This window comes from Desmodus rotundus, chromosome 10, assembly GCF_022682495.2.
Source record: "Desmodus rotundus isolate HL8 chromosome 10, HLdesRot8A.1, whole genome shotgun sequence".
Classification (NCBI taxonomy): Eukaryota; Metazoa; Chordata; class Mammalia; order Chiroptera; family Phyllostomidae; genus Desmodus; species Desmodus rotundus.
This window is the reverse complement of record NC_071396.1, coordinates 37,411,427-37,436,958: the sequence shown is the minus strand read 5'-3', so window position 1 is coordinate 37,436,958 and position 25,532 is coordinate 37,411,427. Positions and strand designations below refer to the sequence as shown.

Sequence of the window (25,532 nt, the reverse complement as noted above, 5' to 3'; positions counted from 1 at the left end):
AGAAGTATTGATCTAAGAAAGGAACATCTGTTGGCTGCCCCTTTCCCCTCCCCAGACTCATGCACCCTGACTGGGGATCGAACCCAAAGCCTCTTCATGTATGGGACAGCGTTCCAACCAACTGGGCTACCGGCCAGGGCTTCTCATGATACCATTTTAAAGAAGAAAATGCTCCTCTGCCCTGTCTATGCCCTGGTCCCTATGTCCCCCTGTTACCCCAAAGCCTAGAGAATACGGCTCATCTCATTAGGGCAGTGCTTGGACAGAGTGGCTCTTCCTGGGCAGGGCAGCTGGGCCATTTCCTGGTGGCCTGGGTATCCTGTGCCTCTCTCAAGTCACCAAGACCCACAGGCCCCACCCTGCTGCTCCGGCCTCTGGAGCTGTGGTCTCTCTCACACTCCATTCTGTGCTGACGAGGACCTTCTCGGTCCTGGCTGCCAATCCGCCTGGCCTTCCCTCTCTGCTTGGGATTCCTGGGAACGGTGCCTCACGTAGTCCCTTGGCTGCACTGGGAGCAGGACAGGGAGTGTGGCAGCTCTGAGACATTCCTTCCCCAGGACGCCCCCCCACCAATGTCCCGAGAGCCAAGCCATCTGAACCAGCTCCCCTGTTGTTCCCGAGTGCCCTTTAGGCTAATTAAGCACCCCTCTGCCCTGACCTCCTCAGCGGTAACGTCGCAGGTTCCAGAGAGGACTGGATTCTTGAGGAGAGTTTGGGATATTTTTTAAACAAATAGCTATCAAGACTTTTTATTTTATGTTTATAGTGAGAGGCCCAGCAAAGTGGGGACATGATGTTTATTTAGTGAGTTTCAACAAGCAGACAGCCACGTCGAGTGGTTGAGGCTCCACATGACCACTTCCCCGTCCACATCCATGCCTTGGGGCCTGGTGTTCACAGCAGGGTGGGCCTGAGTGTCCTTTCCACGGGGGCTCCCCAGGGCCGGCTGAGTTCCCCCGGAGCTCCAGCAGCAGGGGGTCTTCTTTTCCTCTGAATTCCTTCATTGCCCTTAAAACTTCCTGTTTTCAACCCTCCTTAAGCTTTTTGACTCCTTTAATGTGTCGCAGAATGAAATAAAAAAGGAAGGCTCACGGCAGAATGAGTGATGTGGGGGGAGTGGTGTCCTCACAATGGGGGGAGACGAGGGGTGTGGACCTGCTGTGGCGGCTGGAGGGACCCGCAGCAGCGGACACCCCCAGCCATACCTTCGGTGCCACGCTCACGAAGGACCTGAAGGCCTGTCCTTTGGCCTCTTCCTGTCCTGACCCTGTGCGGTGACTGTTCATGACCAGCGACACGTCCTCCCTGGAATGATGCTCATGCGTGTCCTTGACTTTGCAGAATGGACTTCGATGATGAAGACGGGGAAGGTCCGAGCAAATTTTCAAGGTGAGTTCGCTTTATGTTCCTTAGACCTAGAGGCGCTCATGACCAGCCCTCCCCTGACTGCCCCCCCGTTGGGGCCCAGTGATGGGAACCGGCAGCAGCCCTGCCACCTCCCAGCCCGGATCGACACCGGTTACAGAACATGTCAGTGAGTCTGTTGGCGTTTGCAGAGCAGTCACTGCCATGTTAATGGATTTCTTCATAAAAGACAGACCTAGAGTTCAAGTTCAGGTAGCCAGTTGAGATAAGGCCTCTTTTTCTGCCACAGAAAATGAGAAACGTAAGAAACTTGGGTGGCCCTATTCTGGGTGCGGAACATGAAGCTGGACCCTGGGTTCCTAGGAAATGTACTCGGGCCCCAGGACAGCATGCGCCACCTGAGTGCAGACCACCCGAGGACGGTGGGGCTGGCTGGCAGCCAGCGGTGGCCCATGCGCTGCATGCAGGAAGGCGACCATGGGCCCGGCTCACTTTTCTTTGAAATGTTTTCTGGTTCTGTGAGTTCCAGCGGGAAGTCCGGCAGGGCTGCAGGAGGGGTGCAGACGGTCCCCGTCAGTCTGAGCGAAGTCCCCCTCTGTACTCACTTTCCCTGTGCCCTGTGGCAGGGCTGCCTGCATGCTCGTCCCCACCTGTCACCCACACGTTCCTCGCTCTCAGCTGTGGGTGTACACCTGCCCCAGCCGACAGGCACCTTCCTCCGGCCGCCGCACCCACAGGTCAGGTTGACAACCTCGGTTACTTTTTAAACGTTTTTAGAAGAACGGTGTCCAGGTGGAGCCCAGGGCCCACTGGTCTCCCCAGCTGGCTCGTCCCGTGGCGGTCATCTTTGGTGGCGGTCCCTTCCACCTGTAGTTGTGGATGCAGCTCACGCTCCCTGAAGCCAGGTGAAGCGTGCACCTCGGCGGTCCCAGGGCTTCCCAGGGTCTCCCACCCACGGTGAATGCCCCATCCCTGGACACACTAGCCGCCCCGAGGCCGCCCCCCCCCCCCCCCCCCCCCCGCCTCCTGCTGCGGCTCCGGGGAGGAGGACGGCCAGCACTTGACCTCTGACGACGCTTGAGCTTCTAATCAAAGCAAGACGTGAATGTAACGACAGAAGTGTGTACTGTTTTCCCTTGGTGCTGGCAGGACCCCAGCTGGGCTGGCAGGTCCAGCTGTTTCCTGGGCAGGGCGCGGAGGCAGGGGCGCTGCTTTGTTCCTGAAAGGGAGTGACTTCCGAAAGGAGGGCACCCGCCTCCTGTCCCCGAGGGCCCTCGGCCCCCATGGCCGCCCTCTTGTGGGGCAGCAGTGCCTTTTGGTGTCGGGGTCAGAACTCTCCTTGCGATAACGTGCCTCGCCGTGGCGACTCAGGAAGCCGTGGTCCCTGGGGTCTCGGAAACAGGCAGAGACGTGAGGAGTGAGTCCGTGTGACGTTGAAGGTCCATGTCAGTGATGAAACACCCGGGTGGGTGACCAAGGAGCCCCTTGAGTCAGGGCCCATCGATTAACCGTGGACCCTCTGTCAGAGATGAAACCCGGCCTCTGTCTTTCCCCCCGACGCTAAAGATAAGACAGGAAGACAGACAGGCTTCCCGTTGTGGGGTTTGTTTGAGCTGGGGCCCCCCATTCCATCCTGTAGGGTAGCTGACCGCCTGCCCGTCAGTGGGTGCTTGGAGCTGCTCCAAGTTGGGGGGTGTGCCTGAGGCTGCCCCCTACGTGTGGGCTTTGCCAGAAGCTATGGTTGATGTCCAGGGGCAGGGTGTGAGTTCTTGGTGCTTGTCACAAAGTCCCTAGATTCCTGGGGGACAATTCCAGGACATTTAGAGATGAGACAGAGGCACCTGCAGAAGCCCATGCCCCACCCCAGAGGCCAAAGCCCGTTCCCGTGTTGGGGAGCCGCGCCGCCCAGGATGTGCCGTGAACTCCCAGCTGTCAGGAGCTGGTGGTCCTGCTCCCTGGTCATTGGCTGTCACCCACGTGCCGCTTCGTCCCAGGAGCTCTAACCCCCCACCTGACGCTTCTCTTTATTCCCCCCCCCCCCACCCTCCGGCCCCTCCCCGCCTGCTCTCGGGAAGAGAGAACCACAGTGAGATCGAGCGGCGCCGGCGGAACAAGATGACCCAGTACATCACGGAGCTGTCTGACATGGTGCCCACCTGCAGCGCACTGGCCCGCAAGCCCGACAAGCTGACCATCCTGCGCATGGCCGTGTCGCACATGAAGTCCATGCGGGGCACAGGCAACAAGTCCACGGACGGCGCCTACAAGCCCTCATTCCTCACAGAGCAGGTACCGCCTGCCCTCCTCGCCGGGGCGGGCTCGCCACCAGGAGCTGCGTGGGGGAGCGGGGCTCAGGCTGAGGGGGGACACAGTCGGGACATTCTGTTGTCATCCTGCACCAGGAGACCCTCTCTGGGGGGTGTAGGTCTGACCTCAGCGCCCTCTGGTGTTACGTCTCCCGTGCGCTGAGCAAAGGCGTCGGACAAACGATGGTCAGCACTGGAGCGATGCACCTGCCACGCTGACCCAGGGAGAAGTCAGCCAGCGTGGTGCAGTTCTGTGGGCTGGGCGAGGGGTGGTCGTGCTGGGGATGGTGTTGGTAGCAGCCACACCACTCGAGCGGCGGCAAGGGGCCCTGTAGCCAGCCCTTGGCAGGCCTTTCTCTGGGCCTGGTCGGAGTCAGAGCTTCCTGTGTGCCGGGTCCTTCGCGCCGTACTCTGGCCCCAGGAAGCAGCCGCTGTCCCGTGTCCCTGTTTCATTCAAGCTGTGGCCAAAGTGAAAGAGCAGACGTGGCCTGGGGCCCTCAGGGGCACTTCCTGGGGGAGAGGCAGCATGGGCGGCTGGGAAAGAGCCCCTGAGTGTGTGCGAGCGGCCAGGGGCCTGAGGGGGTTGGGCTCGAGGAGGACAGTGAGCAGGAGCGTGGGGCAGAAGGGGAAAAGGCGGTGTGTGGAGGCGAGCTGTGTATTCGGCGGTTGCCTGGAATCTGTTCGTGGCCCGGGAGTGAGGGTTAGAAAGAGCACGCAGGACGCGGAGACACGTGCCCCTGTGCCTGTCACGTGGCAGGCGCTCTCATTCCTCATCGTCCCAGTGGCCTCTGGGGGCCCCCTCAGGAGAGTGCCATGGAGTGGCCGTGGCTGGGAGGACAGGGAGCCTGGCGGTTTGGGGCACGGGTGGCTCCCAGCTCGTGTGTCTGTGGTGAAGGCGAGGATGGTGGTGGGAGGAGGAAGCTGCGAGTGCAGTGAGGGGGGGGAGCAGGTGGGCAACCAGGCGGAGGTGCAGAGTGCGCCCACTCACTGCAAGGGTGGGTAGAAAGCCTTTTCTCTTTGTTTCTTTAATTTTTACAAAAATCCTGCTGGGTCCGTTTTGGAAGTTAACCTCTTCCTTATCTGAGAGTGAGCAAGGATTAAGAAGGTGGAGTGGAAAGAGAAGGCGGCCGTGCAGGTGCTGTGGGCTCCCCCCGTATTTCTCTCTCAGTGACCTGGTATGTTTTTGACAAATAATGGCCACGTTTGCTGAGCACCTCCTGTGTCCCTCACACACAAAATCTCGCTCAACCTCATGAACTCTCACTGGAAAAAAAAAAAGAAGTGTGAGAAAATAAGCTGAGGAGGTGAAGTCAGGGCCTCCCAGCTGCACGGGGGATGAGCCCAGAGCGGGGTGTCTTTTCCTCCCAAGTCCATGCCCGTCAGCCTCACTGCGGGTTCAACCGAGACCAAAGGCAAGGCTGTTTCTGACATTGGGCACAGGACCCTGGTCATGGGCGATGGACGTGCTCTTAGAAGGCAGAAGCTGGGAGGGTGCAGGGCAGAAAGAGCCATCTGTGACGGGTGCCAGGCTCTGCCCCCTAAGCCGTTCCCACAGTCCAGCCAACTGGGTGAAACTGAAGACATGAAGTCACCAGCCCCCGCTGCCTCCTCTGCTGCCGGCGCAGAGTCCGCTCCACTCCCAGACAGCCTCCGCCGTTTCCACAGCCCTTCCTGTTGGGAAGCTATTCCCAGCACTGAAAATAGAAACGCTGACACGGTCCTCTGCATTAAGTCAGCGTCTCGGACGCGCGGAGAGCAGAAATGCAGAGCAAAAGAAATGGGCAAAATAATCGCTTCCTTCAAAGCCCACTTCCGCCCCCATTTCCCAGGCAGAGTATGTCAGAATTCTGACCCAGTCTTGGGCTCGGTGACCCTCACGAGCCCCCAGGTTCAGCTCATCAGCAGGTCCGTGTTTTCTCATTGTTGGGGAGGACGTAGGGCTGGGCCTCGTGCAGCGGGCCCTTCCCCTGTGTTGCAGAGGTTTGCACACACAGTTATCCTGAAGCAAAGGCTTCCCACTGAGAGCAGTTGCCAACCCCTGGCCCAGAAGGACGGCTTTGTCGTCTGGGGCCTGAGCAGGTGCGAGGTGGTGGGAGGCGCACCTGGGGGCTCGCACGAATGTGGCAGAGTTAGTTCCTCGACTCCAGCAGAGCCCACGTCACAAGCAGCAAGGAGCTCCTGGGCATGACGTGAGGATGACTCGGTGGGCAGCTGCTCCTGAGCCGCCTTCAGCACCGCTGAGAAAAGACGTCTCACGTTAACCAAACTGATGTTGCCCCTTCCACTTGGGCTGATGGCAGGGCTTCCTGCCGCCCCTTCCCTGACCCCACGCAGCTTCCTTCCTGCCTCCACTGCCAGTCCTGAGCCCGGGGAGTCAGTGAGGCCCCAGGGCTGGTGCATGAGCCCCTGTCCTCACTGTGAGGTGATGTGGACGGTGCCACACGTCCTGCCACCCCCTGGGATTACGACGAGAGTCTGTCAAGCTGTCGGCTCTCATGTTGTTCTGGAAGTTTGACAGACAGGTAGACGCAAGGTGATGCTCTTATACCCAGTGTCAGCACTCAGCTCAGAAAGTCCAGGAAGCGAGGGGACAGGGTGCCCTGGCTGCGTGGCCCATGGTGGGCGGGGAGTCACACGGCCCCTCTCTGCGTGTCCTCTCACTTTCCCGTTCTCTTTCCGTCCCTTCCTTCCTTCTTCTGCTCCAGCCACACGGCTGCCGTTGGAGTAGGTAGGCGAGGCCATTTGCACCTGGGACCACCCAGCACCTCTGGCGACCACTCCTTGGTCTCTCATCCCCCTGAGCGGGGCTAGTTAAAGCCTGCTTTCCTCTCTCCCCAAGGGGGGCTGGTTAAAGCCGGGCTGGCAGCGTTTACAGTAGCCACATCTTAGGGCTGGTACAAGCTCTGTGCCTTTTTAAAAATTCTTTTGCAATAAGGTAAAAGCGATCAAACTCTCCCAAACTATGTGTGCATCACCACAAGTGTCGGAGTGGAAGGCGAAGGTTGCCAGTAAGAAAACTGAACTGGCTGGGGTTTGCCAGTGCTTCTTCACACAGACGGTCTTTTCTTTGCAGGAACTGAAGCATCTCATCCTGGAAGCAGCCGACGGGTTTCTGTTTGTCGTGGCGGCCGAGACAGGGCGAGTGATCTACGTGTCCGACTCCGTCACCCCCGTGCTGAACCAGCCCCAGTCGGAGTGGTTCGGGAGCACCCTCTATGAACAGGTGCACCCCGACGACGTGGAGAAGCTGAGGGAGCAGCTGTGTACCTCGGAGAACTCCATGACAGGTCCGTGTGGCTCCCTCGGGGTGCTGTTTGACCCTCGAGACAAATTCCTTTCAGCAAACAGATCAGGAAGCTGCAGGTCAGAAGAGGCTGCCTCGAGGTGCAGGGGGTGTATTTGACTTGGCTTCAGGGATCCTATCGCATAAAAATTCATTTTTAATTCATCGCTTTTATTCCTCTATATTTTACCTGCAATTAGAGATATTGCCACAAGGAGGCGCTGTTGACACAGTAGCCAGAACCACATGCTCTGTAATGAATGAGGTTTGTGCCTCGTGTGTGACTATTTGTGATCCCATTCAGGGGTGTTGTTTACTACCCAGGCCTCCATTGTCTTAGGTGAAATTCCCTTTTGAGACGTTTAAATGCAGTCAGTTCTGCTGTAACAACATGCAAGTTATATGAAAAAAAATTTGCTGTGTACAAAATGGTGCAGCAGAAACCACAGGGCTCACGGGGAAAAGTGGGTCAGGGACACGGCACTCACGTGTCTGCAAGGGACAGGAGACAACAAGCATGGGAGCCTGATAAAAATGGGGGCACGGTGTTAATTAGCCTCAGTCACCTCTGTGAAGAAAGGCCCCAGGTCCACGAGCAGGCCCGTCCTGGGGTCCTGGGCATTAGGGCTTCCACGCACAGATGTGGGGGTCCACCCCGCCCTGAACCCTTATGGTGAGACTGAGTCGGCTGTGGTCCAGTGTGGCTGTTGCTGAACGGTAGGAACGGCGGTTCTCTCAGTGTTGGCGTGAGAGGGAGGAAGGGGAGAGACAGTGAAGGCGTGAGGACAGGGTGTGCGTTGTCTTGTCCCTGTGTCTCCTGAGGTGGCAATGTGGCCGTGACCTGGCCCTGAGTGCCACATGGGTGTCAAATGAAGAGGCTGAAATGGGTCCGAGAGATGTGCCTGCGTCCATGTCGACAAGCCCACGCAGAAGCCCCACGGGTCCCACCTGCCAGAGTTCAGCGTCTGCAGGGAGATTAGGTCATCCCGGCACTGGTGGCTGTGCCCCACATTCTGTGTTTGCCCACAGGATGTGGCTTCTTGGAGCTCAGTCAGTAGACCCAGCTGGGGCAGATGGCCAGGACGTGATGGTCAAGGGCTGGCCAGGCTCCGGCCAAGGGCTTAGCTCAGCGGCTCCCCAGGGCTGGGTGGACACTTCCGTCCGTGGGAAGCCTTCATGCGTCTGGCACAGATTCAGAAGACAGTGCAGCCCATGTTTGGAGAGAGGTGTCGTCGTTGGTGTGGACCCTGGATGGTGGCCCTGGCAGCAGAGCTAGTGTAGGGGGAGGAGACCTAGGGAGTGGTGAGCAGCTGGGCCTTCGAGCTCCCCTTCTGGCTGAGCTCCTCTTGTGAGAACAGGGTGGACCGGGACAGTGGGTCTGTGTGCCTGGGGCAGCAGAGAGGACGGGGCCTCTGGGAGCTGCTGGCATGGGATGGGACCCCCCGGGGACACACAGCAGGTCACAGCAGCGGCACTTCACTCTTGGACGGGCCTCGGGGCTTCATTGGCGCTGAGAACAGGGCTTCATGACCAACCCAAGTGTAATAAAAATGTGTGGTAAAAACTCGTATAGTAAAAAGATGTAATGAAAACTTGTACTAAAAAATCCCAGGGATGACCTGAAGCCCTTGATTATGGGACAAGTGTCTCTCATATCCTCCTGTTCCCGGGGCACATTTCCTTTTAGCCCAGGAAGAGGTGGTGTGACTCACCACGGTCAGGTACACACACAGCCGTTACCTCCCTCTCAGTTTCAAAGCTCCGAGACTGAGGTCGGGCGTCCCAGGAGTCTCCAGGGTCCCGCGGGAGCCAGTGGCTCTCCAAGAGTGGTCCCTTGGCCAGCTGTGTGAACGTCACTTGTCAGCTTGCTGGAGAGGCAAACTCCCGGCTGCACCCCAGACCCACCGACGCAGAGTTCCGGGGCCCAGGATCTGCATTTGTGCCGGCCCTGCGGGTCATTCTCAAATTTGAGAGCCAGGGGTTCCAGGAAACCGGTCACCGGGACCAAGTCCTCCCCATCGTGGAGCGCACCAGGGCCCTTTGGGCTCTGAGTTTCACGTTCCTCCTCGAAGACGGGCCTGATGCAGTTCTGTGCGATGTCTCATCAACTGTGAGCCTGAAGGCAAACGTGTGTTTGTCCTTGGAAGGGAACCCTGGTGACGTCGGACAGGTGTGCCCTGCGGGCCGGCGTCTCAGAGGCACTGCATCCTGGGCTCCATCCCAGGCCTCTCCCCCAGGATGTACAGTCTCAGGGACCCCAGGGACTTACACACACCTGTCAGTTTGAGAGGCCCCAAGCCAAGGATTTAGCACACTGTGAGGAGGCATCCTTTGTGCCGGGACTGGCTCGGAGTGGTGGTGATGGCCCCAGTAAGCTGCCGTCCAGCTTGCATCTACCCAGCTCTCGGTCCGCGGCCAGGCCTTTGGGGGGAGCGGGAGGAGGAGCCTGTCTGCAGGTCGCTGCCCAGGGCACAGGCTGCCCGGCACAGGGAGGGTGCGGCGGCCCTCGGACCTTGCTCTGCAAATCCACACATCGCAGACTCTGCAGCACCAGACTCGGCAGGAGCGGGGCATCAGGGTCACCAGACAACACCCTCCGTAGCAGAGCAGGAGGACAGCAAGGACCTGAGGGCATCCCACACTATCACCTGGTGAGGACCCAGGTAACGCAGAAGCCTAGGCTTGTGCCCGACGCTACGGAGGATGGCCAGCACGCACGTCATGGAGGGAGCTGACCGTGGTCACCGTTCTGTCCCAGCCCTCCTGTGGCAGCTGGGCCTCCTGCCTCATTCTTCGCTAAAGGGCCTGAGGACGACAGCGTGTCAAGCTCAGCCGTACAGAGGAGCCCTTCGGCAGAAGAACGTCAGGCAGAAGACTGGTCCCACGGGGCTCCTCTGCACTGTGCAGCCGCCTGTGGCATCAGTGCTGGAAAAAGAGGGTCTGCTTCCAAGTGTCAGTCATGAAGGTAACTTCATGAAAGCCACACTCGCATGTCCAAAGCTTGTTTTCTTTGGAACGCCGCGCTGGGTGCTGGGGCCAACACCAGGGGCTGGAGTCCTGAGTGTACCCAGCGGTCCCCTGCTTGCCATATTAGGTAACAGATAAACGTAACAAAGAAAAAAGAAAAAGAAAAAGAAAGAAAAATGGGAGTGTATCTGAGTCAACTATTATAACACTGTTATTTGAAATATAAATAGTTTAGTGGCAAGAGAAGCATGTTTATGGGATTTAGGCCCCTTGGAAGTGGCGCGGTTGTGTAGTAAACACTCAGGCACACGGAGAAGCATTCGGCACCTGGCCCGGCTGCCAGAGGCAGCGGTCAGCACGCGTGACAGGGCGACCGCACAGCAGGGGTGGGGGGGCTGGCTGTTTTCCGTATCTTCGCTGTGACTTCCCCGCTGGAGACCGCAGCCTCTGTAGCTCCATTAATCCAGATGTTTCTTTGGCGCCCATTCAGTTCTTGTGAAATATTTAGATGACCTGCCTTGTTTTGCTTTGCTGCACACACCGAGCGCTCCCGCGGCCGAACGGTTTGTATTCTTCTCTCATATTTTATGTTGAAAGGTATTTCACGAATGTGCACAGATCCCCAGCTCGGGCAGCTGGGCCCATTATCACTCGGGCCTGCCGGCAGATAAAGGGGCCCGAGCGGTGTTCTCGCCCTTGTGGCGGATGCGGGTGGCAGGGGGCTGGCTCCTCTGCAAGGAGAGGGAGGTCACAACAGGCGTGTGTGTGTGTGTGTGTGTGTGTCCCTGCACTGGGAGTCAGAAGCACCCAATGACAGTCACACTTCATGACCTTCTATGTTGGGTCAATTACTTGACCACCCCCGGCCTCAGTTTCCCCCCCGTATGAATGCAAACATTCCCATGTCCCTCACGGAACTGCGTCGAAATCTGAGATGACATGGACTAATGGTAACAATTATGTTTGGGGATGGTAAAGAGTTTGTTCACTTTTTAGTCATTGAAAGGCATGTTTCAACATCGGTACAGGGGGTGGGTTTGTTCACTCTCCATCTTGCACCGATTTCTTTCTCTTCCTGCCCTCCAGGGTGTGTCTTGGGATTTGGACGCTATCGCCATGGGAAGGTGTGCATGTTTTGCAGGGACAGGGGCCGGGCCAGCTTGGGCCTGGCCCTATAGGATCACTTCCCAGAGGCAGGACTGCGATGGTTGCGGCTGGTCACTGGGCCCCCGTTTCCCGAGGCTTCCCGTGTGGTTGGACCCTGGAGCCAGGGCAGGAACCCCGTTCCCTCGCCAGTCTGACTCCTTTCTCATTATGCCTGTGTCCCCCACATGTGAGGACCTGCCCTCTGAGGCCTAGAGCCGCAGCCGGCTGGGGAAGGACCCGTAGCTGAAGTGCTCCCGGGGTCGGCAAGGCTCGAGGGGCGATGCCCAGCCGTGGCTCTGAGTGATGGGCGTTCCGTTGGTGCGGACACTCTCCCGAGAGAGAAGTAACTGAGGCCCAGGCAGCCTCCTCCACAGGGGGGCTCACGGGGGCTGGGAGGTGGCCATGGCTGTGAGTCCTCTGTTCCCAGAATTTATGCACAACCAGCCGGACTCCCCCCGTGGGCTAGAGAGCAAGCCTCTCTCCCTCAGATGAGGCCCTGTGTGGGTAAGAGTGGGGAGCCCCGCAGCCTCTGCCCAGCGGAGCTGTTGCTGAGTCAGGACCTGCGTCTGGCCGAGAAGCCAGGAGCAGGGCCCCCAGGTGGAGGACAGCCTTTCCTGAGAGCCGTGCATCTGTGCTGACCGAGGGAGCCGGTGCGCGTCCGTTGGTCCGTGAGCGCGGTGTCCATCCCATTTGAAGCGTTGCACTGGAGAGCTCTGACCCCTGCTGTACATCCATATGGACACGTCCATGTAGAAGAGACGCGGAAGTATTTCTTTGATACGCTGAGAATCACCTCTGAAGATGTGTTCTCGAAATCCCCGTTTCCACATCACAGCTTTTGTTTGAAACCAGGGACATCCAGGCAGCTCTTTAAAAACGGCAGCTTTGTAAGTAAGTTTTTAAAAAATTCCCAGCCCCTCCAGGTTTGGTGAGGTACAAAGCTTTTGTAATTGAGAGTCCCCCCTTTTTAAGAAAAATAAGATATTATGTATAAAATCGATAGATAAAAGCCCGTTCCCTGAAACAGCGCAGGGCCCCTCGCAACATTACTGGATCTTTAGAAGCTGCCGATGTGGCGTCAGCCCCATTCTCTGTGTTCCTCAAGGTGGTGGCGGAGCCCAGGTGTTTGCGTTTCTGAAAGCGCACCCCCACCCCCTGTGACCCAGAGGGGGAGCAGGGCCGCCTCCCAGTACAGTTGCAGCCGGCCCTGTTTATGCCACCAGAGAAATTCCAGCATGATCAAAATTAAAAAGAAACAGAATGTTAAAGTTGCAATGAGTGAGCAACACAATTGCTAGCTAAACTCTGCAGGGAAGGCTTTCCGCAACAGTCTTGCTTTCTTAATCTTTTGTCTTATCTTTGGTGCCTGAGGAGAAAATTAGGCAAAAAGGTTGCCTAATTTACTCCCAGCACCCCCACCCCTGCATCTATAAAAAGCAACTGTAACAAAAATAAACTAGAAGTGTTGTTTTTAGGCAGATATTAATTACTTGGAGTTACTTTAGAACATTTCCAAAGACAAATGGAATCATCCCTTCCTGCCGGTGCGATCTGGGTTTCAGGAGTTTTCTCACGTGACAGTTCTGTTTTGTAATGCTTTGGTTAAAAATAACTTGGTTGCAAAAACATCAGCATGATCAGGAAAATTAAAATAGTTTCCTTTAGTTTCACTTAAAAAAAAAAAAAAAGAGAGACCCAGTTCTTTCCAAAATGCCCTGACTCAGGCCAGAGGCTCAAGCAAAGTGCGTGCGAGCGCCGATCTTTCCTGTTTACAGCTTTCTCAGTCGAAGCCAAGCGAGCAGAACACGCACTCAGTTTTTCCTTCATTTCTGGGGATTCGGTGATGGCAGTGCACAGCCTGGCCCGCGGCCCTTCGCTCGGGCGGCGCTCCGATGCTGGGGCCTGGTTCCCCTGCTTCTGGCGATGGCATTCGTTCCTCTCCAGGGAGCTGCTATTCAAGGTGTTACGCTTTGACCTTGAGTGTACCTATTCTGAGCACCTAGAGTCACAGGAGCTCATGCCGTGGGGAACCTCAGAGGTGACCCAGGCCGCCCCTCCCCTCGGTCACACAGCTGCCTCCACAACACGCCTGGGAAGTGGGCGCGTGGCTTCTTGGCGAGCGTCCGCAGGGCAGGCTGACCGGGACCCCTCTGAAGTGACCTATTTGTGCTTAGTGTGGAGTCCCCCTCCGGTCCCCCTACCACTGTGCTAAGCAGTACAGCCGGCCTTGTTTGGTGGGACTGGGAGTCTGCTCATACACACACGTGCGTGCACACACACTCACACACCTGTGCATACTCTGTGGCGGCCGTGTGCTTGGGTGAGGCACCTGAGGTGGCGGGGACATCGCTGCCCACAGCTCCTACTGAACCCCGATCCCCCGAAGCAGCTTTGCTCGTCCTCACGGGGCAGGTCCGCTGCGATACACCCAGGTGACCCGCGGGCTGTGCCCCTCCATGGGTCCGGACCGTGGGCCACGTCTCCCTTGCCCCTGACTTCTTGCTTGCAGTTCTAGAGGCCTCTCTGAGGGACCCTCTCGCGGCTTTCCCAGGCAGCCATTCCCATGAATCTGTTGGCCCACGGGACCGCTCCTGTTCACCTCTGCCCCACCGTTGCGGCAATCCCTCTGAGTTCTGAGCTGTTCAAACCCCTTCCACTGCTTTTCTGCGTGGGTGCAGATTGTTCTGCCGCGTTTGTGTTCTTTGATCATCTCATTGCCCATTTGCAGGCGAGGCGAGGCGAGGCATGGCCTCAGTTCGCCTTCTTGAACTCCCCATCAGCCTGGCCCCTTTCCACCCGCCAGGCAGCCAGCGGAGGAGGAGGAGGAGGAGGGTTAATCGGTTACCCGCTCGAAAGCGAGCCCTCCCGCTTGCATTGCTGGCATTCTTGTCGCATGATACCCGGGGAGGAATGTGTTTCTGTAAATCATACTCCAGCCTGTTCTAAACAGGATGGAGAATTTGTACTTTTGTCTACAGATGAAATAGCAGAAGAGGTGCCGGCCGCGGAGGGGGGCCGTGGGGGTGACGACTATTTAATGAAGAGCAGAGCAGCGGGCTCCGCAGGCCGTGCGCCCCTGACTCCAGGCCCCGTTTGGAATGCGAGTGCTGGAGAACGTCTCGGGGAGATGTGGGGGCCCAGCCGCCGGGGTGGGGGAGGCAGTGCGACCTGTCTCCCATGTCCTTGGCTTGTCTGCACATGTCCCAGCCTCGGCCTTGTCATTGGAGATGATTATCTCTGTCGCCCTGGGCAGCGTGGGGCTGTCCCCTTCATTCCTGGTTAGCTTCTTCGCACCCTCCCAGATGGCAGGGAGGGAGACACAGGATTGACGGGCGACCCAGACTGCTGGGCGGGAAGGCTCCTGCTGGGTGTCTGTGGGGCCTGCTGGCCATCCTGCTCAGCCCCCTCTGCCAGCCCAACTCGGGGGCCTCGGGGGCCCCATGGGCCCCGTGGGCCTTTGGTTTCTTCTGTGAATCCTCGGCCATCGGGCCAAGCCCTGACCCAAACCCCTGCCGCCACCTCATTGGTCAGGAGAACCTCTCGCTTTCCCGTGTGGAAGAGAGGCAGTCCCCTCAGGCCTGCCCCTGCCCCCCCCCCCCCCGAGAACAGTCCAGCCAGGAGCACCGTTTGCTCGGTGGGCACGATGCTGTTGCCAGCGGTCATTTCTTCCCGACACATGTTTTCCGGTGGCAGACTGGCACCTCGCGACGTCAGGGGCTCTCTGTCCTGGAGGCTGGGGTCCTCGTGCCCTGCGCGTCAGAGATGGGCAGCCTTCGCTGGGAACACTAGTCTCACGAGCTTCTGCCTCCGCAATCCAAGTTTTAACACACAAGTCACATGAGTTTCCCCAGGCAGTTGTGGGGCAGTGAGGACGTCTGCTTTTACAGCGCGAGCTGACCTTCGCCAGGCGCACTCAGGGTTCACTGTCGATGGCACCAGGGGTTCAACGGGACTGTCGTGTCCTCGGAGTCTGGTGTTCCTGCCTCTGGGAGGGGCTGCGGGACAGCCCTGCAGGCCTGACCGCCTGAGTGCGTTTGCCCACGCCTTCTGAGCTCCGCGACCGCCCAGCCCGCCCCACTGGCCTGTGTGCCCCTGAGCGCAGTCGGACCAGACATTGGCCCGCTCTCAGGCCCCTCCGTCCACTGCCCCACACCAGGTTCAGGCTGCTTGGCCTGGGTTGCCCTCCCCTCTGGCAGTCTCTCTGTTCGGGACCAGACACTGCATCCGGCCTCAGTTGGGCGGGTCGAACAGTTAGGTGGGGACAGTGTCCAGCGTCCTCCTGACCGTGAGCCTGCTGTCTTGTCTGCACTGGACGTTTCTGTCAGGTGTAGGCAACAGGTTCTTGCTCCCCTATAGCCGCTAGGTGTCCGTGGGCTTCCACGCACCCTTTTTGACAATATCTCCTTGAAAAGAGAGAGAAAAAAAAAGCCTGTTGCTCCATGGGGCTTACCCCATCCCGCGGTGGCTGGGCTGCCTTTGGGGTCCTCGCTGTCTGAGGTCAGGACGTGCCCACCAGTCACCCTGGCTAGAGCGGGGGGCGTCGTAGGAGAGATGGGAGAGCCGGCCCGCCTGTGGCCTGGGCGGGGGGTTGCACCGGAGCCGGGTTCGGATGTCCCCTCAGCTACTGCAGCCAAACCGTGTGTTCCCTTCACAAAACCCCTTCCAGACCCCAGTGCCAGTGTCCCTAGTGGGCAAGTGGGACACTCAGAGCCTGTCACGCTCTGAGGCCACCAGGCCGGTCCGTCATACAGAACTGGGAGAGAGATGTGTTTGTTGATCGGCCCAGGTCGCCAGGGGAGGACCTGCGTGTGCTGCCTCCGGGTTGTTGGGAAGATGCCGGGAGGTTGGCTTCTGGGAGCTGCTCTGGGTCCCTGCTGCCCACGGAAGACGCCCTGTTAGCTCGAGGCCAGGTGGGGGTGCTTGTAGAGAGAAGCCCAACATTGTCAGGGACCCTTTAGGAAATGGGGGAAGAGACACCTGTGGGAGCTCATGAGGATTCCAGTTGGGCCACCAAGCAGTCGTGACAGGGACCCTGCACGACAGGGGCCTGTGACCCAGGGCAGAGCTACTGGGCACCCACTCTGTGGGAGGCGCCCTGGCCTGGGGGACATGGAGAAGCTCAGGCCGTGGCCGGCTGTGCTCACAGAGTTCATGGTCCTGGCAGACAGGCAGGTCGTCCGCCCAAGTGGCAGTGACCTCGGGGACCCTGTGGTCCGTATACTGCCAGGCTCCCCAGAGGTCCACCCCCTGGTTATTCCATCAAACACAGATCCGGGTTCTGCGGGAAAGGGATTTCATCAATGTGATTAAAGTCCCAAGTCAGTTGATCTTAAAAAAAATGAGAATCCCCATGTTGGTCCGACCCAATCAGAAAAGCCATTTAAAGGAAAGAATCTCCTCTGGACACCGAAGGGAAAGGCAGAGAGGTTCTGAGCTCAGACACAGTAAAATCCTTTCTAAATGTCGTTCATCCCCATCCCTTCTCTTCTGTCGATGGCCAGAGGCTGTTGCCTTTGTCCGGACTGCTCGGTGGCAAGGCCCAGGGACTGACAGTGAACTAGTTTAGGCATTAGGAGGGGTTTATTGGCACAGATGGTGTCAGCACTGTGAGGGGCCCTTTCACCCGCCAATTCCCCAGCTTCTCAGAGTCAGTGTCACTGTCTTAGACCCACTTTTCCTGGAAGCTGGGGTCCCTGCTGCTGGGAGAGCCAAACTCAGGCTCCTAAAGGAAGGAGAGGGGTGGGTGGGACGGTCACCTTTTGTCTGTTGAGGGCTCTGATTGGCCTGTCTGGATCACATCCTAATCTTGGGACCATTGTGGACAGGAGAAGAATGAAGTATTGTGATTGGCCCAGCTGGTGCCAGGTGTGCAGCCCTCAACCAATCACTATGGACAGAGGGTACATGAGGTACTGTGATTGGCCCAGCTGGTGCCAGGTGCCCAGCCCTCAACCAGTCACTACAGCCTGGGAAGTGGGGTCTTGTAAGGAGCTGGCGGCCCGGTTCTGACTTCCATCCTGAAGGAACAGCACTCCAGTGTTGTGGCGGGGAGGTCCTGGGAGGACAGAGTAACAGACATCCCTAGCGAACTCTCACTGCCCATCCAGAGTCCCCTCTTCTGCTTCGAGAAGACGATAGTTAGGCTACAACTTGAGAGTTGGTGCCTTTGTCCCTGAGCCATGTCCAAACCCCTGCCAGAGGTCATGAACTGGGAAGACCTTGCTGCCGTCCTCAGCAGCACAAGCCCATTCTCTCGCAGGCTCCGTGGGCGCCTTCCCTGCTCTGGACCTCCCTGTGGTGGGCAGTGGATGCCTGTGCTGTTGGGGGTGTCTCTCCCAGGGTGCACAGCTGCTCCAATGGCTGGGGTCGTCGGCCTGGCAGGAACGAGAACACTTCGTCACCAGAGCGGCTTCCCGCCTCTGGGCCCGTGTTTCGGGGGGCCACACGTTTTTGGAAGAACATCAGATATTGTCCATCAGGGGGGCCATCACTTTGCTTTTGTTGCTGATCATTTTCTCTCATTTTCCTCCTTTGCTATCTTTGTTTTCCTCCTTTTTAATCAAAGATAAGATGTTTCCTGTTTTCCTTAAGGATTCCTTTCATGAGATAATTCTGATTTCTCTTTGTGTTTCTGTGGTAGCCTGGGGAGCTGTTCCGAGAGCACAGACAGAGCCTTCTTTTGTGATCATATCCAAGGCAAACTTCTGATTCTTCTTTTTTTAAAAAAAGTTACTACCGATCAAAATAATACTTAAAAACCAGCTTCCTGAGGACAGTCATGGGGCGGGGGGACCCTCTGCGCCAGGGAAGGTGCTCCATCCCCCCGGAATCCCTGTCATCATTCTTCCCAAGTGGGAGTCAGCAACCGCCCTCTGCCAGAGAGGGCCAGAGAGTGTTTTTGGCGCAGGGTGCGGGGCCGTGCCATCCCTCTCACGCTGCTGGAGCTCTGCCGCTGCCGTGTGCGGGAGCCACAGACGAACGAGTGAGCGGCCCGAGCTGCATTCGAACAAGGGCGCGAAGAATGGGCAGTGAGAGGCAGGCTGGGGTTGTCCTCCAGTGTCTGCCAGCTGCTGTTGTAAAGCGTTTTATGCTTTTCGACCGTCTTAGAAAAAGCACAGTTCACACCCCCGAGCTGTGTGATGACTGGGTCCGTGTCGTACCGCGGAAACCCTGACTGCTGGGTCGTCGTGTTGGGAGCAGGCTCACCAGGAGTTTCAGAGGTGGCCCCGGCACGTGGGGTGTGGGAGAAGGGGCTTCCTCCCAGAGGTGCCGTGGGTCCAGGTGGTGTGTTAACTCAGGGGGCACAGGGTGGGGCAGCCAGGGGGTCCGGCAAGGCTGTCAGAAGAGACCGAGGGGACACCTGTTTGGATTGAGCGGTGAGGATGTTGTTGGCGACGCCGGGCGCCATTTCCATGAGGAGGTGGGGAGAAGGCCCAGTGGAAGGGACTGGGGGCGAGACAGCTGCCCTTGGAAGAAAACAGACACTTAGAACTGAGTGGATTTCATCGCCTCGTGTGTTTCCTGCCAAAGAATGTTGGAAATTCCGCAGAGCAGACCCCGTGCGTGGTCCTCCTCGCCCTTATCTGCAGAGCATTTGCAGAGAGCGCCCCCCGCACCCGTGCCCCCCACTCCCACCCCCACCCCCAGCAAAGGCAGAGGCTGATGCGAGTGTCCCGCTCTCTCTCCTAGGCCGGATCCTGGACCTGAAGACGGGGACGGTCAAGAAGGAAGGACAACAGTCGTCCATGAGGATGTGCATGGGTTCTCGGAGGTCCTTCATCTGCAGGATGAGGTGCGTCTGGGCGAGTGGCGCGCTGTGGCCGTGGCAGGTTCGCACCCTGCTGGTCTGCGAGGAGGGGCCTCGGTGGGCTCAGCCAGGGTCAGTCATGCCCCCTCAGGTTCTCCCCAGTCCCCTCGTCGTCCTGACCACAGCACATGGGCCTGCAGACTCCTGGTTCGTCTTGGAAGGACGGCCTCCCTCTTCCTACCACTTCAAGGTGTCTGGTTCCCCAGGTTTCCAGCCTGGCTGCCCTCGTCTGCGGTGTGTCCGCTGTCTGATGGTTCTTCCAGGCTCGTTCCAACCCCAGCCTCACCAGGCTCTATTTCTCAACCGATTTCACACTTACTCTTCAGTTTTCTTGTGCCTGCTCACACATTTTTAATTCATCCTCAATTGTAATATTGCTGACTGATATTTTAACTGCAAACATCTTGGCTCCATAAGTAAATTAGAGTTTCCTTAAGGGTTAGGGTCTTGATTTCTACCTCTCCGAGTGTTCTCCAGAGTGTTCTGCGCCTACTTGGTTGTAATTCACGGCTGTGGAAGGAATGCAGTAGTGACTGAATTCAGGAGCCGCTGGGAGATCGCTCTGACTCTGAAGAAGGAGGGGCTTCTGGAACCCTTGAATCCAGACCAGATGCACGGATCCCTTCAACCCTGTGGCCCCAGGGTGTGGAAGGCAGGAGGTGCAGGGTGGGTCAGCTCTGCCTGATGCCCGCAATTCCTGAGAGAGTAGCAGGAGGCGGTGTCTCTTGTGCATTTACGCCTCAGTTCAGTTATTCAGCAAACGTGTGTGGAGGGTCCATCTGGGCCAGATGCTCTGCAAGGGGCTGGGATTCCGCATGGAGTAGAGCAGAGAGAATTCCTGACCTCGGAGGTACGCGGGTGACACAGAGTACCAGGCATATGCGTGCAATGTCACCAGCGGTCACGTGCTGTGGAGGAAAAGAAAACAGCGAGCAGGAAGTGGCCGGGTCACTAGCTCGCAGCCAGGAGGGGATCTGAGCCCGGCTGTCCTCGCCTCTGAGCCGGCTCTGCCTGGGCTGAGCATCTGGGTGACACAGTGGACGCCCTGGCCGCCTGCCTCAGATGGCGCTGGGGTGACAGAAGACACGGCCGTGGCCCTCGGACGTAGGGTTGGGTCTGCCCAGGCCGCCTGCCCTCTGCTCAGCTGACTGGGGCAAGCCAGGCAGCAGGATCCTCAGCGTCCGCCAGGGACAGAATGCCGGCGGCCACTGTCCGGCCCAGCAGGGCCCTCCCTCACTGCTGTGGTCGGTAGGTGCCCACCGTCTTGCTGAGCCTTCAGCCAAGTACCAGCTCTGTGGTGTCTTCATTGCACCTTTCAGCAGTTTGCTCCTGGAGGAATGCATGGGAGGCATCTGGCCCAGCATTCGTCCAAGCGATGCCATTATCTCTGCCCTACAGCCACATCCAGGCAGTCCCCTCCCGGCCCCGGGGTCCCCAGGGACATGCCCCAGGTGCTCTTCCAAGGGCCTGGTCCACCACCCCACCCGGGTTTGCTGGTGAGGCGAGCGGCACTTCCGTGTGCTGAGAGGGTGGCCGTCCCTGCAATTATAGCAGCTCGGCTTCAGCAAGACGCTGGGCACGGCCGGTCAGAGGCCAGAGGGCTGTGCTGCATCCTGGGCAGCAGGTCACGGGTGGCCCTGCTGGGAAAAGCACGCCAGGGCTGGCCGCTGTCCCAGGTCTCACAGGGTAATTGACTCACACCTTTGCTGCGTAGATGATTAAGACACCCAGAGTCCTACTGGTCACGCAGCTGGGAGGTGGCAAATTACGTGGAAAGTGGGCACACCATGTGGGGCCGCTGAGCATCGAGGCAGAAAGAGCCCTACCGGAGTGGGCAGGGGACGCTTCTCGTCCTGTGTCCCCATCGAGACAGCAGGCCTGCAGCTGTCTGGTTGCTCCTGTTGCCAGGACACAGCGGGCGGGGAGATTCCTCAGCCGTGAACTAGAGCTCGAGAAGAGGCTTCTGTTCGTCCACTGGCAACATCTGCTTTGCATCGACGTGTCTGCTCAGGCCTGAAGAGACACGGCTGCTGTGGTCCACCTGACCCACTTCCTGAAAGCCACCCGGTTGTACCGTGGTGGTCAGCAGCACCGAGCCTGGTCAGGACCCCCTTGAGTCCTCCCGGGGGTCCCAGCTTCTGGGCTGGGCCTTAGGACAGGTTTGGTGAGCTAGCACACCGGGTCCTACTCTCCCCGCCCACGGTGACCATCCAAGGTCAGAGATGTGGGAGCCTGTTCCTACATGTGGGAAGGAAGTGGGCTGTAGGCCCACCTGGATGTGGGTTAGCGTCGGACAGGCCCACCTCCTTGTCTGCAGCCCTGCGTTGTGTAAACCTGCCTGGAGCTTCACTCCCCCTGACGTGTCTTGCAGGTGTGGGAATGCTCCGTTGGACCACCTCCCTCTCAACAGAATAACCACCATGAGGAAGCGGTTCAGGTTGGTGGGGCTTTCAGGTGCCTGTGGTGGGCTCTGCCGGTAGGTAGCCGAGTGCACTAGGCTGAGGAGTCGTCAAGGGGCCAGGAGGCCCGGGCTTCGGGTTTCTGGGGATTGGATGAGGAAGGGAGTTGGGCAGGATTTTTTTTGGACTTTCAGACCACATGGAAGGAGAGGAAATGGTGGGAGGCAGGGGGTTAAGATTCAAAGTCACCAGGCACACAAGGGACCCTCGTAGCTTAGATAGGGAAGGAGCCCCCCGGGATCCTTGCGTCACCCCAGGGCCTGATAGCAACTTCACAAACGTCCTTCCTGTAGGAACGGCCTCGGCCCTGTGAAAGAAGGGGAAGCCCAGTACGCCGTGGTCCACTGCACGGGATACATCAAGGCCTGGCCCCCCGCAGGTAAGCAGAGGCTGTGTACGTGCCCCAGGGACTAGATGCCCCAGCAAGCCGCTGCCGCGGCCTGTCACCCGCAGCGCTCCGTGAAATCTTAGTGATGTTTGAAATGACAGTTGAGTCCAAGTCGTTAGAGAAATGCTCATCAGAACCACCACAAGGTGCCTCTCAGACTCGCTGAGAGGCTATGAGAGGTGTGGGTGAGGATGGGGGTGCCTGGAGCCCTCCCAGACGGCTGGTGGGGACGTAGAATGCCACAGCTGCTTTGGGGAACCATCGGAGTTACTCGGACTATTCAATGCAGAGCTACCGTGTGGCTGCCCCAGCAGCTTTGGCCCTAGGTACACACCGAAGAGAGTGGAGAAGACATGTCCCCAAACAAGTGTGCACGTGGGTGCGCGAGGGAGCGTTACTCCTGTGGGCCAAACAGGGAAGCACCCCAAACACGTGCGTCCGATGAGGGACGGATAAACATGAAGGAGTTGTCACTCAGCGATGGAAAGCAGGGAAGCGATGTGACACGGGCGACCCTGGACAGTGTCGGGCTGAGGAAAAGAAGCCAGAGTCAGGAGGCCGAGGTGGTGTGTTTTCATTTATGTGAACAGCCAGAACAGGGAAATCCGTCCGGACAGGTGTGGTTTCCGGTGCTGGGGGCCGGGGGGTGGGGGGAGACGGGGAGTGACCGCCCATGGGGACAGTGTTTCTTTTTGAGGTGACAAAAACGCACTAAAATTTGGTAGTGACGGTAGTGGCGCAACTAAGAATCACGGACTCGTATGCATTAGGATGGCAGATTTTGCCTGTGTGAGTCCATCTCAGCAAACCTTTCGAACAAGAGTCTGTGTTTACCGTGTGTGGCCGCTTTGTGGCCGGGAAAGCGGTCCTCTCCAGCCCGCCACCTCCTCCCTGGGCCGGCCCCATCTTCTGAGGGGTACGCCTGTCATAGGTCCTCCCCGTTTTCTCCCACGGTGCTTTCTATCCCGAGCATTTCCTTTAGATTCCTCACGGCCCCACCGCTCTGCCGCGCTGCCCGTCTGTTCTCTGCCTCTCGCACTAGAGGTCACGTGAGAGGTGAGGCCTCCTGCTGCCTTCCCTCACTAGCCGTTTCAAAATCCACATCCTGTCTGAGCCTGACTCGGAGGCTCGCTGTGTCCCTTCAGGCTGTGCGTGTTTTCTCGCTCTCGAGCACGGCAGACGTGACGAGGTAGTCGGGCTTCAGCATAGGCTTCTCTGGTAGCGTGCGTGGCAGGGTGTCGGCTGCCCCTAACGTTTGCTGTCCACAGACACGTACACCAGTCCGACCTCCATGTGTAGAGGTCTATTTTTTAACTGATATATTTTTATTCACATATGTTTTTTTCTCCTCACATCATAACACACGATTGTCGCAATGCTGCTTGCCTGACGGCCCGAGCTGGACTCCGGGACAGGGACCCACAGGGCGGTGGGGCCTCGCAGTGTTCAGAGTCTGGACCTTGGCTTTGCAGATGCAGGACCGTGGGGGAGCTCTCAGGAGCTGCCGTGTGGCCGGGAACACAGCAGAGGCGCCCCGGGATTTCCTGGTCTCCCACAGGGACGCTCGTGCCCACGTTCAGGGAGCCTGTGAGGTCCTTGAGAATGTGAGGACCCCAACTGGCATTGGGAGGTGGTTTGGCAGCTGGAGAGGCAGACAGGAGCCCGAGACGTGGGCAGCATGCAGACCCCCAGCAGTGGTCCGTTTCTGAGCAGACGCAGTGGGCTGACGGGATGGGTGTTGTGCAGGGCTCCCAGGCACCGGGCGTAGGCCGGTCCTCCTATTCCCCGGCACTGCCACCGGGGGCTGCAGGAGGGTGTGAGGCTGTCCGCACCGGGGACACAGGGAAGCAGGGAAGGGTCTGAGGTGGCCCATGACCACGCTGGATTGGCACTGCCCCTTCGGGCGCCGTTATAAGTTGCCCGTCTCCTTCACACGTTCCTCCTCTGAGTGAGTCCGTCACTGCCATTGCCCCAGGCAGCCCCTCTTCCCATTTCTGGCCTCACCAGGCTCTGTTTCTTACCGCTCCACTGGGTCCCAGGCCTATCACAGCCCACGAGAAACGCCACAAACCTCGTAAAACCCGCTCCTGGCATCCCGTGGGTGAGCGGGGGGAGGAGGCCGGGCCTGAGGTGCGTGCAGGGGGGCATCCGGAAGCCCCGTGGAGCTCCGCGCCCTGAGTGTGAGGAGGGCCCGTGATGCATGGAGTCTTCCGCAGCCGCCCTGGAAACTCGGCCACATGGGAAATGGTGGAAGGAGCTGGCGTGTTTGTCTTGGAGAGAGCAAGACATGATTTTTGTCTTTAACTATTTGAGGGGGTGTCACATGAAGGAGGAATTCATCATAGGTTAGTTCCAGCAGGCACCATTTGGACAAAAAGGAGAAAGTGACCAAAAAACAGATTTCACTCTAGGGAAAATGAGCAAAAGACATGAAAAGGGTCTTTAAAAAATATATATATATATATATATGTATATATATATATATATGTACATATATATATATACACACACACACACAAACACACACACTTCATATGTGATATACACACACTGAGCATTAGGCAAGAAATTCAGTCTCCTGTTCATCATAACTGCAAATGAAAATAATTTGATGCCGTCTCCTTTTACCTACCAACTAGCAAAAAGTAAAAAAAGGCAGAATACCAGGGTCGGTGAGGTTCAGAGAAACGGACCCTGGTGTGTGCTGCCGGTTGGAATGTGAGTCGGCATGAACCTTCCGTAGAGTAGTTTCATCGTACGTGTTCAGTGCCGGAAGACGAGCGTCCCTGAGCGTACAGGGCCTCCACTTCTAGGTGTTTATTCTGAGGAAAACCGTGAGTTACTCTAAACTCCAGGGGCAGAGAATTGGTTGAAGGTAGCCTGGGACACCTGTTTCACAGAACACACAAAGGAAGTGAGTGTGTTCTTTGGAGGGCGGAGGAAGGAGGCAAAGTCCCAGGAAGAGTTCAGTGGCGGGTTGTACGGTATGGGCACCGTGGTGCCTACTGTGTTTTAAAATCGTAACTGAATGGTCATGTACGCGCAGAAACATTGTACCACTACATAGAACGCTAGTCAGCATTACTTCTGTGTAGCAGATCCCTGGTTACTTTCTTCTTGCCTGTCCCTGCATTTTCCGAAGTCTTCCATGGCTTTCATCATCAGAGATGCTGACGTTTATATGAAATCAACCTAACTTCTCCAAAGAGCATTCCAGAGGATTGGTTTGCACTGAAATCAGACATTGTGTGTGTGTGTATGGAGGGGCTTGTTTGTATGTTTCTTGGTTTTCTTTCGTTGTCCCATTTAGTTGTTGCATTTCTGTAAAAGTCAGGGCCGGCAGGCCTGCGGGTCCTGAGTGCGTGCTCCCCGCTCTGCGGCTGTTTCTTCTCTGTGTCTCAGTGGGCGGGTGCGTCCTCCGGACACGGAGCACCCTGAGCTTGTCATTTAGACCCTCCCAGTGCTTAGCTCAGCCTGGCATATGGTGCGCGTGTCCCAAAGGCTAGAGGGCCAGAGGAAAGACAGGAGCGCCGGAAGGGTCTCTGGTCCAGGCAGACGAAGCAGTCGACCCAAGGGGGCGGGGGGGTTGTTGAAAGAATTTCTTGCTAGAATTTCCGAAGCCATTAATAGAATGCGCTTTCCCGGAAATCACTGAAGATGCTAGAGACAGTCATCTGGCCCCGATGCGGGGGCTGGAGTGAGGTCACCGGCCCTCTCACCCCAGGGTAAAGTCACAGAATTGGAGCAACGGGGCGGCACCTCCCTTGATGCTTCGACGACAGCTTGTAAATGTCTGCAAAGAATGCCGCTG

The 25,532-nt window shown here is 57.8% G+C and overlaps 1 protein-coding gene across 7 annotated transcripts in view; it reads left to right on the top strand.

The window, feature by feature from the left end:
* ARNT2 (aryl hydrocarbon receptor nuclear translocator 2) overlaps positions 1 to 25,532 on the top strand; it is a 70,757-nt gene that overhangs the window by 22,614 nt on the left and 22,611 nt on the right. For 5 of the 7 annotated variants that reach the window (XM_053913197.2, XM_053913199.2, XM_053913200.2 and 2 more), the window contains 6 exons: positions 1,342 to 1,389; positions 3,441 to 3,654; positions 6,745 to 6,958; positions 18,757 to 18,859; positions 21,246 to 21,311; positions 21,627 to 21,712. In XM_053913197.2, coding sequence (XP_053769172.1) covers positions 1,342 to 1,389; positions 3,441 to 3,654; positions 6,745 to 6,958; positions 18,757 to 18,859; positions 21,246 to 21,311; positions 21,627 to 21,712 — 731 coding nt within the window. Of the gene's footprint in view, positions 1 to 1,341; positions 1,390 to 3,440; positions 3,655 to 6,744; positions 6,959 to 9,514; positions 9,920 to 18,756; positions 18,860 to 21,245; positions 21,312 to 21,626; positions 21,713 to 25,532 lie in introns of those variants that run through there. The other 2 variants (XM_053913198.2, XM_053913204.2) reach the window with 2 other exon arrangements.